The sequence below is a fragment of the Necator americanus genome, chromosome X (assembly GCF_031761385.1).
Source record: "Necator americanus strain Aroian chromosome X, whole genome shotgun sequence".
Taxonomy (NCBI): Eukaryota; Metazoa; Nematoda; class Chromadorea; order Rhabditida; family Ancylostomatidae; genus Necator; species Necator americanus.
Window position 1 is genome coordinate 34608000 of NC_087376.1, and position 15941 is coordinate 34623940.

The 15941-nt window shown below is 41.8% G+C and overlaps 1 protein-coding gene across 3 annotated transcripts; it reads right to left on the minus strand.

Moving 5' to 3' along the window:
• Positions 1-125: 125 nt before the first annotated feature.
• On the minus strand, positions 126-14798 carry RB195_026319 (uncharacterized protein; the record flags this gene model as incomplete). 3 transcript variants are annotated; one of them, XM_064214818.1, is made up of 15 exons in its annotated part: positions 126-202; positions 3307-3365; positions 3449-3507; positions 3609-3687; positions 3826-3890; positions 4069-4149; positions 6979-7047; positions 7237-7314; positions 10927-10998; positions 11232-11264; positions 11380-11497; positions 11557-11634; positions 14180-14250; positions 14531-14575; positions 14751-14798. In XM_064214818.1, the coding sequence occupies 15 exons, from the start codon at positions 14796-14798 to the stop codon at positions 126-128; spliced, it is 1032 nt and encodes a 343-aa protein (XP_064070699.1). The 3 variants fall into 3 exon arrangements, with proteins under 3 accessions (XP_064070699.1, XP_064070701.1, XP_064070700.1); XM_064214819.1 differs by lacking the exon at positions 11232-11264 and having other exon boundaries at positions 10927-10994; positions 11376-11497; positions 14751-14789; XM_064214820.1 differs by lacking the exons at positions 6979-7047; positions 7237-7314; positions 11232-11264 and having other exon boundaries at positions 10927-10994; positions 11376-11497; positions 14751-14789.
• Between the last annotated feature and the right edge of the window lie 1143 nt (positions 14799-15941).

Below are 15941 nucleotides of genomic sequence, written 5' to 3' on the forward strand. Positions count from 1 at the left end.
TTCGGCGATATCTAATCGATGAGAAGCAAACAAATATTTGATAAACGTGACGATGGATTGATGAACAACGCAAACGTTAAGGTTGCTAAAGCTAGAGAAATGTTATACTGCTATCGCTTTACAATCTAGACATAAGCAACATCATTGTCGTAAGCTGCCATCTCCTTCGATTTCTTCATTTGATGAGCACAGCGGTACATCACTGCAATAGAAAAAATTCGAAGTGTTCATTGCATCACTAACAGTTCTCACTTTGGGATTTTGGCTTCGGCAGTCTTGTGGTTAATAACTAAATAAAGGCTCTGATTTTCTTCCTACGCAAGGAGAATGTTCTAGACTATTGGTATCTATGAAGTTTGAAATAACTCTCAGTGAGATCTTCTGGTCAGTTGGAGTTTTGTATGATTTTTAAACCTCTGAATGACTTTTCTCGCACAAATAATCGGGTCATCCTAGCACTCTGTTTTAACTCTTTTCTTGTTGTGACGGATATCCGCAAGTTGCGTAAAGGCATCACTCCACGAATCTGGGGTGGTAAGGTTTTCAGCCGGGTAAGGCCTATGCGGGGTCGCATATTGTGGGAAAGAGGATGATTCCGTTCATCGCACCTTGTATCAGTGTAAGCGGACGAACCCGCAACGCTGTTTCTTACGACGGCTTCTGTTGCAATGCGCAACCATTGTCCCCGTCGTCGGAATGGGTTTCGACCAATCGCGGGCGGGACGGGGGACAACGGTTGCGCATTGCAGCAGAAGCCGTCGTAAGAAACAGCGTTCTGAGGTCGTCCATTTATACTGATACAAGGAGAGATGAACGGAATTACCATCCTCTCCACAATCCACAACCCCGTATAGGCATTACCCGGCTGAATTCCGTACCACCCCAGATTCATGGGGTGATGCCTTTAAGCTTGCCAGAAATTGTCCTCGTGGAGATTTCGACATTTCCTGCCGTGAGTCCTTCTAGATACCCTTCTTTCAATGAAATCTGCTACCTTCTGTTTCATTCGATTTTGATTCCTCCAATGGGAGAACTGGATAAAGACAAAGGATAAAGTGTCTGGCTTTACTCAATCCGCTTGGGATGTTCCACCACGTTCACTTCAATTCAGAATCATTTGAGGTTTACGAACGCAAGTCTGGCCTACAAAATGACTTGCGGAGGATAGCCGATGGTGAGGACTAGCGCAGAATCCAACCTCTGATTGATTGCCCGGACAGCAATCGGAGGTTCGAATCGGAACCTCTAATCAACTGCATTGCACCCGCCCATAGGAGAACTGGGTTGCGAAAAATGTAACTGTTTTACTTACAGCTACCAATACCCTTTGTTAGACTAACAACACTCCGATAGCGCTGATTATTCGTTGATGTATATCTCCCAAAACATAACTAATTTTGCAGAATTCAACTAAAATATTTGAATTACGCTAGTAGACCGTGCGAGTGACAAACCGGTTACTAGATGATGTCACAGATTTTGAAGGCGTTGACTTCTGATTGAGATTAATTCAACCTTTCACCTCTGCGAGGTACCAGATTTGCCTGCGCGGATAAGGAAATTGACCTCACACAGGGACTGGCAAGTTATCGTTGAGGTCGCACATGCAGGAGCCTCTACGATTCGAAAGCGAAGTCGAACACGCTTCACAGTAGGTTTGATGAACGGCAAGTACTTTATTCCTTATTCTCCATGAAAAAACTCGAAATCTCGAGAATAAAACATTTACAGCAATGCTCTTGAACAACCTTTTGAACATATCGTAGGAAACGACTTGCCCTCATATGTTCAGATGACAAATATATAAATGGGATCTGCAGACATTCGTTAATCGGAAACACTTAAAGGTAGCGTGTCACAAAACTGACGATTTTGTGGTCTTTGTGAGCAAATATAGAGTTCTGAGTGTAGATTACGAATATGAGCGTGGTCCCCAAAATTCCTCCTAACTGTGTTGAAAAACGGCGTGGGAAACGCCTTTCACTCCTACGAACTAAGTGAAAACGCACCGCCCTTGTGGACGCATCCACTTCTCGCTGTACGAGAATCGAGATACGAGTTCTCCTCAATTATTTATTCAACCATTATACCATTTTATTTCAAAGACAAGTATCGAAGATGACCCTTTCCGAGCCTCTCTTGCTCCCTCCCCCTTCCTATGAGCCCTTTGTTGCAAAAACCCCAACATACGCTCGACCCCGTTCACGCGTTTGAAAATACATAACGGTTACAACTTGTCGATACTCCAATTTAAGCAACAGCCAAGATTGTTAACAAGCTTTATTACGGTTAGCGTCGGCGTATGGCGTCGTCGCCTTCGTCAGAGCCTGGAAAGTCAGATCATTTGTGATATATCCTCTCAAATGCCTCATCCAGAACAAGCCATCATTCCCTAAGATGCTACATCCAAAATCGAAACCAAAAGAGCCTAAATCGCTGTGCTTGCCTCAGTAGCCGCGTTGCCGTGATGTTAGCGGATATCCGCGTGGTGCAATCACTCCGTGAATACTAATTAGGATGCGACCCGCATATGACCCCGTAGATCAAACTCGCAAAGGTCTTGATACAGAGCCAGCTCGTTGGTCACTGCTAAGCACTCTTCCTTTCTATTCATTTTTGGACCTTTGTATTTGTCCAAAACGCTTCTAAAGTTCTGCGAGCTATAATTTCGGGTTCGTACCATAGGACTGTGACAGCTATGCAGAAAGGAACATTTTCATGACATTGTCTGCGGTGAGCTCCGAGGGGAGTTGCTGCATTCGATTGTTTCATCCCCTTTAGATGTTCTTTAATGCGAACACAAAGGGGTCGCCCTGTTTCGCCAATGTATTGGTCCCCACATGTTTTGCACGAAATTAGATAGACTACACCAGAGACCATGCAGTCCCCTTCCTTCCCGAATGGGCATATTACACAGTTTTGAGTGGGCAAATACACAGTAAGACAGAAGCGAGCGTACATTCTATTTCGAACTAGTTGCTTTTTGAGATTTGCTGGAAACATTTCCACAATTCTCACTTGGTCATCGAGACCACACCTAACCAGACTGGCCCTTATCGCCTCAGTTCGTCGGTTACGAAAGGTAAGCAGAAATTGATCTTTTTGGAGTTATCCACCTTGGCATAATCTCGTTTTGAGTCAGGCAAAAAGCTACAATTTCGGGTTCGTACGATGTTTATGACGTTTCTGTTTGTTTTTGTTTCTGACCATAATACGTATCTGGGCCACAAAAAAGTGCTGAATTATGCAGAAGTAGATATACTGTTTTCAAAATTACGTGATGGGATAGCTTTTATGAAAACTCACTTGCACATTGTTCTTCGGTGAAGTTCATTAGTGGTATGCGGTGGGTGGGCTTGGAGCAGCTGAAAAAGGTACAAAGAACTCTGAAATTGAAGGATAGAAATCGGGGAAAAGTGTGGTATGGTACCTGGGAGTTAAAACATACCGCTTAAGAATAACGGCAGCTAAAACGATAAAGCAAAGTGCGTAGCCGTAAAGTCCTATCTGAAATTTCTACGGTTACCGTGATGCGACAATGAATCGTTCCTCTCTTAGTGTAAAAACACTTTTTCTATTCAAACTTCTTCAAAAGTTATGGAACTAACGTAACGGAAAGTGTTGCAAACTGATGTATGAGAGGAAGTCGTCTGGGAGTCATCGTCTTCATCGAAGTCATCCAGAGTACTTCAATGTAGTACACAAATTCATTATTTCGGTGAAAATTGAGATATCAGTCAAGTAAAAGTGAGATGAACGAAAGTAGGTAAATAAGTGCATGGTAACAGTAACAAAGTGGAAAGCCTCTTCGACAAAAACACTCACGCAGTTTTTCTAACTGCTATGGCGACAATGTTCACACGTCCAGTGTTTGTATTTAGCAGCTCTTCCTAGGAAGTCATAAAAAGATCAGCTTAAGTAAATATGGAACGTTAATGGACAGAAGTACAGATGTTCAAAAGAATTGAAGTGAAAACTAGGTTCTCAATCAACGATGGGGCATCACTGAATGCGGCAGTGGCGTTTGAGGATCAAAAAACGCGATAATCGGTGACTAAAAGTACTAACATCACTGTCATCCTCCTGATCGATTCTGGCCTCGTTTATATCCACTGCGCGTACACCATCTTGCGCAATTTCTTTCTCAATCTGTAAAGAAAAAAGAGAAAGTTCCATGATGAAAAGAAAGCACTCCTATGTTCTCTGCCAAAACATTTACCGTCCCTGATTTCCACCACATGGGACTGACGAGCAGGGACAAGCGTTTCATGGGTCTTTCTCATGGAGATCGTGAAAGGAGAGAATTCTAAGGCAAAAATGTCGTAAGGGAGCGGGCAGTGATGAATGGAGCATAACATGATAATCAGGACAGAAAATTATGTAGTATTAAATATCCGCATACTTTACAAAAAATTATATGATGTTTTAGGCGAAGGACAATAACATGGAATCATCAACATTGGGCCACGTTTTTGCAAAAGAGATAGAAACTTGAAATTACGCTGAAAGTTGAAAGTTTCAATTATGCATAGTTTTCAGCAGGTTAAACGTGGATGTAGTAGAGTTCCAATCAGACCAGCTACACTCCCGTTGATCACCCAACTTGTCGAACGGGTGTCAGTAATCAGTTCGTCAGTTTTTCCTGGAAAATCGGATTATCGGATCGGCGATCTTCCTGTAGTGCATTTTTTAATCACATAGAGCTCAATCGCCCACAGCTCTGGTCCAGCAGTTATCGTTAAAATGCATAACGCATCACACGTCCGGCACACCTTATTTTGCTTTCCTTGGCAATTGCGGCGGCATCATCAATCTTCGATCGAGAGTAGGATAGAACTTCGAGTCCCGTTCCTCATACTGCGAAGCGAGATACTCCTAGCACCAGTCTCGATGGTGCTTTCAACGACGCTGACTGCATTTTTTTTTCCTGCCTTCGAAGTGCCCAGGTTTCTGATGCCTACATCAAATGCGGAAGAGCGGTGGTGTTAAAGAGGTGGGCACGGAGCCAGGAGTTCCTAATCTTGTTCACTATATCTTCAATTCTCTTATACGCTTCCCAAGCCTCTCGTTTCCTCCTGCTCAGCTCGGTGATCGCATCGTTCCTCATCCTCATTTCCCGACACGGATGAACATAACTGGTGCATCGGATATGTTCGTTTCGTTGAGCCTAAGTAGGGCATCCGAAACCCAACCGCATGTACACCCTCTCCCGTAGAATCGGCTGAAGACCTATCTTTTTGCACGTTCCATCAAATTTTACTACCATTCTGGGTGATGATTGATGTTACCAGATGTTGCATTGGTTTGTATTCAATTCGGTATATTGTTGTATTTCAGCAGATAACGAGTAAAGAGGCTTGCTGAGTACTGATAAAGAATGGAAGTACTTTTTCAGGTGTCCATTATGCTGTCGGGCCTTTTAGTGACGATGATGTGGTCAATTTCATTAGAATTATCTCTACCGAGTGACTCCCACGTAAAAGAAGGCTTCTGAAATTGTGAATTTCCAAGGATGCTCTTAGTCGTTTTTTAAAATTAGGAACGCCTCTTCCCCTGTTCATTCCCCTGTGGGTCTTGGGTCCTAATGTGAAGTTCCTCAGGCTTTCTTCTAAGGCCAAAGGCGAAGAAATTGACAGCAAGGACTTTGTTGGAGGTATGATCTTCTCTGTGGAACTTCTCTAGGTCCATATAGAAAGCTTCCACTTTTCCTTCCTCGTAGTTAGATTTTGGAGCGTAAGAGACGGAGATATTAGAAGCTCACGTTGAACCACACCTTTTCATCCGTAGACGTCCGGTCCGATTCGTAATTTGTTTCAAAGAGTCGGCTATCTTTGCCATACTTATGTTGACGAAGACACCAACTCCACCCACTCTTCTACTGTCACATCTTCTTAAGAAAGGCTCTTCTCCAGTATCACATACGACATTTAATGGTTGGCGTCGTCACGTCTCGATCACTGTTCCGTGATGAGCTCCCTGTCCGACACTTGAGAACGGGCCGTCGCAACTGATCGACTGTGATTCCCTCAGTGAAGGTGATAAGTGGAAATTGATAATAGAATTTAATAGCCAAAAAGTTAAGATTCCTCGCACATGCTAGGTCGGAAGATTGTCTGAGGTTTTTCGTTTCCTCCTATTTTTTTGCTGAAATATAGGTGGGACAGAGATGGGAAATCTAATATTTTCCATCTTCGTTAAATCTGATATTCGGAAAGATAGCAAAACCCTGGGAAGAGCAGGATGTAGCAGTTGACAGATAAATAATACAATACTATATAATACTGCCGTATAATACTGGAAGACGGTTTTCTTATCAATAAGTTGCTCCGAGTTATTAGTATTCATTCAAGATCATACACTTTTCGCCGCTCCAGCAAAAATCGGGATTTTAGCAAGTTTTGCAGGAAAACGGAGCGGGGTTTTCAAAAATTACGCACTCAAAGATCCTCAAAAAGTCGAGAACTTTTAATTTTTGTCCCATATAAATTCCACAGAAATTATAAGGTGCCAAATAATAATAATAATAATAAGCAATATATTTTGTAGAGCAAATTTTCTTCTATGAGAAGCCACCTGAAGTATTTCTTGGGGTGTTTTTATCTCCAAGTTCTTTGCGACCTAACAATGTGCATAGGATCTGAACCTTTTTGGCCATTAAATTCTACTCAGTCCACCATTAAATTGCTGAAAACTACCTATAATTGAACTCTCCATCTTTTAAAAGTAGTTTCAAAGTTCTAACATTGTTGCAAAAATTCGACTCAGCAGGCTGTCGAACCTGCGTCGCCCCATCATCACACTGTCGAAGCTAAATATTTATTGATTTTTTTCGAAACACGAAATTTCCAATATATTGATTTGGTAGTAACCGAGAACTGTCGCACTAACGGTGGAGAGCGTCGTGTTCGAGACTTGTGTCCCATAACCACGCTTTCTCCTGCTGACGAGCTTTTCGAAAATATTGTTGTTAATGATTACCTCCCCTTTAAGTACAGGTTTTCCGTCACTCAGAAATTCATCACCAGAAATCGGAGCGAAGTCATGCATCTGAATTTTGTTCAGGGTATTAAAAGACTTTTAAAACACTAAAAACTACACTTTAAAAAAATCATAAAGTCTTTTGAATCTAACAAAAGTTCATAGTTTATTGATTTGTCTTCCTCGGATGAACTGTTATCCGAAGACGATTTACAGCTAACTTAGTTTTTTTTTTCGATACACGAAATTTTCATATACCTGAGGGTTGATATCGTCATTGTTGTGACTGTCTTCGAAAATCTTCAAACTCGGCAGTTGATACTTATCTATAATCTCCTTAAAGAGTCCACATTAACTCGGTCGGGAAAGTGTAACAGCTCAACGATTAAAAGCAGCATACCACGAGTCTGACGTGGTGAAGGAATCCGCGGGAAAATCCAGAGTTAGGGTTGTAGATTGCGGGATCCGGCGTGGTTCCGCTCGTGTCTCCCTGATCGTCGTAAGAAACGGCTTTATTTAAAGAGGATTTCGGTTGCAACGCGCCACCTTCGTGCTCGCGCTGCATCCAAGTCCGATCGGTCGAAGATCAGCGATGTCTTCTCACCAGCCTATTTATGTAAAAACCAATGAATAGGCTGCTAAGGGGATCGGAACGTGTGCACATGAAAGCGCTCTAACGTACCTCGTTATAGCCAAAGTGGTTACTGTGCCGTTTCTTACGACGATCCGGGAGCTATGAACAAACCAACCTTTAATCCCGCAATCTGCAACCTCTTCTCTAGCTCTTTCCACGGAATCACTTACTATGAGAGATTCGTGGTATGCTGCCTCTAAGTCATACTGGTCACAAAGAACAAAGGATCACCCATAACTCTTTCGCTTTGTTGGTATGTAGTCATGCAATAGATTTCAACACATGCACAAATTATTCTTATTTGAAGTAGCACTTAAGTAGCTGTTGCTGAATTCGTCCAAAACTCTTAGTTTCCACTAATTTCGCCGAGCATTGACCAGGGAAATTCTGTTCGTAGTGAGAACAACATCGATTCCGTATGAGTGGTGAGGAAGGGGTTAACCATGCGATACAGAATTCGCTCCATTTTACGAACATTATGACGTGATAAACGTGTTATAATTAATCACCCATCGCATCTTAAGTTTTTGAATCCTCCCATTCCTTTCCAAACTTCTATTTACCTCAGTTGTCTCTATCGTATTAAACCTTTAACCTCAAATACGACTTATGAGTAGAAATCCATATGAATTATGGAGCGATTACCTTCCGGTTTTGTAACTAAGTCTGCAGTTGTGATGAGCCGCAGGTGCACTGTAGAAAAGATCATGCTGCTCCCTGCTGAATGGATCGTAGATGTTTGAGAGCTGCAGCACTAGAGAGTTTCCCCCTTCAGTCTCGCATATTTAACAACGTGAGTACTGTTGTAATAACCATTAGGTAAGGAATACCAGAAAATGATCCACTTCCTTTTATGTGTTGCCGGCAAGTTAACATGTCATGAAGTCATCTTGGAGAAGGTTTGAAGGGGAATTATCGGGTTTCATACCACGCCAAATCCATCCGGTGAGTATCAAATTCGATTGAGACCTCTGCGTCGACATAAGTAAACCGAGGATTGAACACTATCACAAAATTTCTCTTCTACAAAAAGAGGACAAACGGTCAGTTCAGCTCTACAAGTTTTATATCTACAGTAAGCGCAAGCATCAGGAGTTGATTCCTGAGAGCGTTTCGAGAGTCGTTAAGGAGTCATCTTTCCCTACCTCGGTTTCAAGAATACCTTTTTCTAACGCTTGATAGATAGGACTGCCAATATTACTTATTACTAGACAGAAAACTACTGCTTAAAGGCATCACCTCACGAATCTGGGGTGGTATGGACTTCCGACGGCCAAAGACTATACGGGTCGTAGATTGCAGAAACAGGTGGGATCCCTCTCACTTCTTCCTAACCGGCTCTTCCTAAAAAAAACGGCCCAGAAGATGCAGCGAGTGCAGAAGAGTAACGCGCTTTAATATAAACTCGAGCGTTCCGTGACGTTGTTTTCTACAATGAGTTCTATTGAAGCGTGCCACCCTTCTGCATGCGCCGCATCCTCCAGGCCGTTTTTTTTACGGCGGTTAGGAAGTAATGAGCGGGATCCCACCCGTTTCTGCAATCTACCACCCTGTATAGTCTTTCACCATCGAAAATTCGTACCACCCCAGATTCGTGGAGTGATGCCTTTAAAGGCATCACCTCACGAATCTGAGGTGGTGCAGATTTCAGGTGGAGTATTCGTATACGGGATTGGAGACTACGGAGAGGGAGGTGATTCCGTCCATTTCTTGCTAATTGCCGTAAAAAACGGCCCGGAAGATGCGGCGCCGCACAAGATTGGCGCGCTCCAATCGAACCTCTTGTACAAAATGTTGCGCCAAAACGAATGAAGCCGTATCTTCTGGGCCGTTTTTTTACGGCATTTAAGAAGAAATGGACGGAATCACCCCCCTCTCCATAGTCTCCCATCCCGTATACGAATACTCCACCTGAAATCCGTACCACCTCAGATTCGTGGAGTGATGCCTTTAAGATGGAAACTCAACTGATTCTTGAATATTAGTTACTTTTTAAGACGAATGGTTCCCAATCAAGTGAGCTGATGAGGCGAAATGATAGCATCAAAAAAAGCGGGAAATGGTATTGATAAAAGCCAGTAAAGGAAAAATGTGACAAAGGGCAAAAGATTTTCCCTTCGAAAACAGTCAAAGGGTTGTTCAATAATGCAAATGAGGGCTGAACTTTACGCAATGTCAAAGCGGTGTTTATTATCCATGCGGCACACTAGTTCAACAGGACAAGTTTATACGGTGATCGTCAAACCTTCTCGGATTTATTTTATCTTCCGTGTCTTTAGGGCTACTACTATGCACAGTTCATTTCTAATGTACTTTCAAGGTTCAGTACGTCTACCGTGTGTACTGTTACAAGCATAAGTCGAAAAGATCGCCGGAAAATAAGGTTTTCAATTGGGAACTCTTTTCTAACCCATAAGAAGGGTTATCAGATCACTCTCCGCTCAGTGTTCTTGTCTGCTTCTTAGGAAGGGTTGTACTTTACTACCTTCGTTACCTATGTACATCTTTCGTTTGCGCGGAAAAACTGCTTTCACACACATTAAAAGGGCTAAGATATGTTCAAATTTGTCTTCCACGATAGATTCACGAAAAACCTTACATAGCCTAACATTACACGCCTGCAGTCGAATTAATATTTCGTTAAGACATATCTCACTAAGAAGGTGGTTAATTAGTCTAACGTTTATATCTGACCTATTCTCAACTATCAGTCCCTACTACAACTGTGAGCAGGTTTAGAAATTAAAGAAAGTAGTCGAAAACACGACCGAAAAAAGGAATTAGACAATTTCAATGCAGCCTTTTCCAGAATCAACAACTTTCGCGAACGATTTTCAATAGATCACTATGTAATTCAACTGGAATAGTGACTACACCTATCACCATATTAATGTTGCATCTATGACGAAATATGAATTTAAAATATTGATAAAATAGGCAACTACAAGACAGAATGTCCTACTGAATGCATTAAAGACAAAACGAATAAATGAAATGTTTCTCTTCTAGCACAACGACACAAAAATTGTGATATCATTGATTTTTTTAAGCAAAAAAAAAGCAGAACTTCAAGAAAGGGGTTGCATGCAGCGAAGAAGGGAATTGACGTGAGTGTAGCAACTAAACTGAAAATAAGCTTAAATGTCAGAAAATGTGAAAATAGCAGCGGATATGGAGTTAAATGGTAGGCAAATCCCCATCCAAAACCCAGGAATTTCAAGGGAATAATTCAGAGGGAATTCAAGGGAAGGATGGACGCTTTACTATCCCCTCCTCAGATCAATCGTCGCCTTTGAGATGTAAATGTTTCGTACCTCGTCGTAGTCAACGTCGCTTGGGAGCGGTGGAAGACGTTGCATGTCCAGACGTTCAGCAGTTTCGACTACCTTAAATCATCTCTTCTGAATCAGTTTTATTCATTATCTCTCTCCAGGAACATGTCTCCAAGTTACGAAAATTCCTGAAGTACCAGGAACAAAATATTTTTGCTTCTTCTTTCAAATATTTCCCAATTAATCATTCCAACGGATGAAAGTAAAATCCAGAGTATAGGTATTCTAAAGCCAAATCCAAGCAGCAAACTATTTTCAATCTCCGTGATAAGGGCGCTATTTTTCACCTCAAATACGACGGTGTGTCGCATTCCTCCTAACTGCAGTACTTCTGCATTAACGTTTTTTTCTTGTTTGGGGGTTGAAATCGCACACTTATATCGAGCAACTAAACACTAAATTCCATGTTTTATTCCTTTTTTTCCTCCAACTTGCCTCTTCACTGAACTTCTTTTCCTCTTCTTCCAAGATTTTCTTCACTGCTCGCATCCCGAATTCACGCTTGAATTTCTTTCCATTGAATATCACACGATTTTTTCCAATGCATTTCCGACTACAAGTAATATGTATTGAGTCAAAAAAATGTAAGGTGAATACATTTGATGTTATTACTAGAAGTCCGAATTCTTTACAGGTGTTTTTGATCCACACCAACCACAGATGGCATCCTTGAACAGGGAACACGATTCTCTAGAAACGGAGTCATGTAGTGAAAAATTCTTCAAAAAAAACTGCATTTTCCTCACTGCTACTGCTGCTTGAAGGAGTCAATAACACCAAATGGATTTAATTCAATGGAAAAACAATTGATTCAGGTTATTAAGAATAACCTCAAGTTTAGCATCCACAACGCAGCGGAGATCGCAGAATTTAAAGGCGGCCGTAGTTTTCCCTGCCAGAAAATCCCGATATGCGTTTATTATTAAAATCCCGATATGCGTTTATTTACTACGTAATTGCAGCAATCAGCCTATGTATGCATGGATCGATGCCTTCTGCCTAATACAAAATAACAGATATAGAAAGTACACTCCAACTGCAGATGATCAATTATGGGCAGATTTGAAAACACTAAGAAACGATGCACTGCACTGTTTTTCTTTGAGAACCACGACAATACCGATCAATATATCCTTGAAGGGAACATTTATAATTTTAAAAAAGTTCTTTTTTCTGACTTATGCACAGTTCCAGTTGCATAATCGAATGAAATAAAACTGAATCGAACCAGATCTCGAAGCTACTCCACTAATTCACTTCGAAAGTCTTCTTCATTTTCCCCACCTTGTTCATTTGCGCTAGTCAGCTCCGAGCCCTCGCTCTAGGGCAGAAGCTGAATGTAAGTTTTTGTAGCGATGCTAGTTGTATCTCTGGATATTCCAGGTTATCAATTTTGGGCGAAAGCGGCATTTGTACAAAACAAGCAGCTGAATTCGCCCCCATCTCGCACTGACGACTATATATCAAACACACATACAACAAATGCTCTAAAAAACACCTAAATTCCAAATCACAAAGGAAGTGCGCAGGTTATCCTAGAAAGTACGAACGTTTCTTGCCCTATGTAGGAACTGCGAATGTATTGGATCATTGTGTAGTGTATGTCAGTGCACGAGTGTATGTAATCACTGTAAAACTTTAAAAACTTTGTCTCGTTCCTCATGTCCACTGTTGCACATGTTGCTCCTTCAAAGTTGCCTTGCAAATGTAGTCGCAAACTCTACCTCGAAACTGCATCTGTGCCATGTACGTTGCAAGATAGTGATAGGCTGTGTGCTGCACCTTGGAAATCCTATGCAATCGGTCACTTCAGTTAGCTAAGTTTGAAGTCCTTTTGATCCTACAGTTCGGAGATTTCTGCCGAAAAGACAATTTTGCGCTTAGTTTTATAGTAGGTACTCCTCATCACAAAAACCACTTTTTTGCCATGTTTCATAGGAGTTTTGTGGGATGCTGAACGTTGACGTTTCCACAAGTGCTTCATGAAATTTCTCTGCATACTGTAAAAAAAATGAATGTGAAACATGAATGGTGCACCAGTTATCAGCTAATCATCACTGGTTCGGACGTATCGATAGCTGGTGATCTCCTTTTCGACTCTCAGTTTTGGACCATTAATCGTCAATTTTTATTTGAAACTGCAGGCGAATAACATGAGTGAATTACCTGTTACTTCTGGAACTTACGTTGACCGTTGACGAATCTGAGGTGATGCGAATTTCAGGTTGAGTATCCGTATACGGGATCGTAGATTAAGGAGAAGGGGGGGAGGGGGGTGAGTCCGTCTATTTCTCCCTAACTGCCGTAAAAAACGGCCCGGAAGGTACGGCTTTGAGCGTTCCGGCGCGCTATTTTCTACAACGAGTTCTACTTGGAGCGCGCCAGCCATGTGAATACGCCGCATCTTCCGGGTCGTTTTTTACGGCAATTAGGAAGAAATGGACGGAATCACCTCCCTCTCCGTAGTCTCCCGCCCCGCATACGAATACTCCAACTGAAATCCGTACCACCTCAGATTCGTGGGGTGATGCGTTTAAATGTTTACATAGGATAATATGTGCGCGCTATCCAGTAATACGAGTTGGCGCAATAAAGAAAAAAGGATTCAACTAGTTATACTCCTCGTATTCTCCCTTTCATCAACAACCGTTGCACATTAAGATACACAGGATTCAATTTTGGATGTGCTGGGACCTCTCGCAGTGAAGTTTCGGCACCCTTAACTGATTCCTACCAAGTTTTCCAGGCTTCAGTGCAAATATATCGACTCAACATTACAACCGTTCTATTTCGAAGTGTCTATACTAGTATTTTATATACATTATCCTCAGGGCCCAATGAAATCTTGACGGTAGAGCTTTATCTACACTGTGATTGCGATCATTTAGGTATTAGATTGAACTGGAGGAAAAATAAAAGAATTGTAAAAGCACATCAGACTACGGGAAAGAGAAAGACAAGATGGACAGCTTGTCAAGCTTGCCGTTGCTGTAATTGAGTGGATTCGTTGGTTTTCCTGCCAAAAATAAGTAGCGTAGCGAAAAAAATTAACCCTGTTAAGTAAAAGTAAAGTAAGTTAACCCGAAAAATTACATCTAATAATTGATGGTCTCACAAAATGTTCGTCTAGAAGTACTTTTCATTGACGTAGTAATACGTGCAAAGGATGCATTCCTCCTTTTCCGTACAATCGGAAAAGAGAACTTCAACTAAATGAAAATCATTGACAACGCACCTCTCGTAGAGAAGATCACGGCATTCTGTACAGGGTTCACAGGTTTGTCCTTTTTCCTTGAAAAACTCTCCCTGAAGATAACATTTCCTCCCTGATTTATTCTAGTTTGCAGCAGATACTAACGCCAAATAGGTGACTTCTTCGAAAGAAATGAAAAACACTCGTTATCAAAGGCATAAAGTTCATGTTGACAACCCTATGTAACAGAAGACAAGAATTGATTAGCTATAAGGTATTCAGTGTGTATCATGACTTTGAAGGCCTGCTACAAAAGGATTGCTGATAGCTACAAAAACCACATTTCGTTCCAGAACGACTACAGAGAGACTGGTGGTATTCCAAAAACCACACCTCACGGCAGAATCGTAAAGGACCGTCGATGTCACCGGCACTGATCTGAATCATCGATGATGAGTACAACAAAAACTTCAGCAGAAGAGTGATTTTATAACGACAGTACTATGCAGTTCTATATAATGCATATAGTTATATCTCTAGAATAACTTCCAATGAATTTCAAATCCAATAAAAAAATTAGCGAAATCAACACACCAGAAGTGTAACAGCTCACCAAATCAGCTGTAGCAGACGCAACGAACAGTATCGTCATGGCCCACATCGTCACCAACTTGCAGGCTTCAGAAACGTCAATTACTCCCCGTGCAATCTTATTTATATAAGACTATTGCTGATATCACACAATTCGGTGCCTGATAACACCGCCGACCATACGTCCGATGTAACGGCTATGGCGGCAGCAGCAAGTGTCGAATCATCAAAGAAAAAACACGAAATAGCCGAACAGCTAATCGCATGGTCATCGAAGCGTAGCACTGAATAACTGCAAACACTAGCTACCGTATGCTATCACTGAAATATGTTGGTTTTAACCAAGGGTGCGGTAAACAGTCGGGAACGTCACAACCACAGTTAGAGCCTACCATCTGGAAAGGAACTCTTTCCAGTGTGAAAACTCTACTGCAGGATCACACGTAATATGAACTTATACGGAACTGGAACGTACACAAAGAAAAAAGGACAGAGCAGAGAAAAAATGAAGAGAATATGGAAAAATTCGCTATACACTCGAAAGTCTTTATGCACAACATTTCAATGACCAGATAGCTTCTATTGATGCTGCAACAGCAGTGAAGCAAAAATGGGACCAACAGATCGCTTCTTCTCCTCAAAAAAGGATTTGTGGGCCAGGCTCACAAATATCGCACTAAAAACGCGTAACTCTGCCGCAAAACTAGGGGTTGGAAAGATCAAAAGCACTCAGAGCCATCAGTCCGCTCTAAACCCATGAGAACACAACAGTAGAATGACCACACTACTTCATAAATTAGGAAAAATTTCCATGATCGCTTCCATTAGAGCACGTTGCCAACATATTATCGGAGAGTTCTATTGCTCTTACACGAAAAACTCTTCATTATTGGAGGGTGCTCAAGTCATTCTGTTTCAAATGTTTTCGCAGAACCCGTGCGGACTAAAGACTCAGAGTGGTTCTGCTGTCTCAAGTTCCTGTTTCTGAGGTGCGTTGAGCGTTTTCACCGGGATACTATGAAGTATGCCCGGCCCTACTTACTGGTAGACAGATCCTAGCCTCAAAATCTTTCATGCTGCCTTTGGGGAAACACAGGACCCACGGCGCCGACCCAATAACTCTGTTCCATCAATTAACTACTTTGCGGTCTCAAACATCTTTCCGTCCGTTTCGTCATACATGCATATAGTGTTTGGTTTCTGAAGAACAATC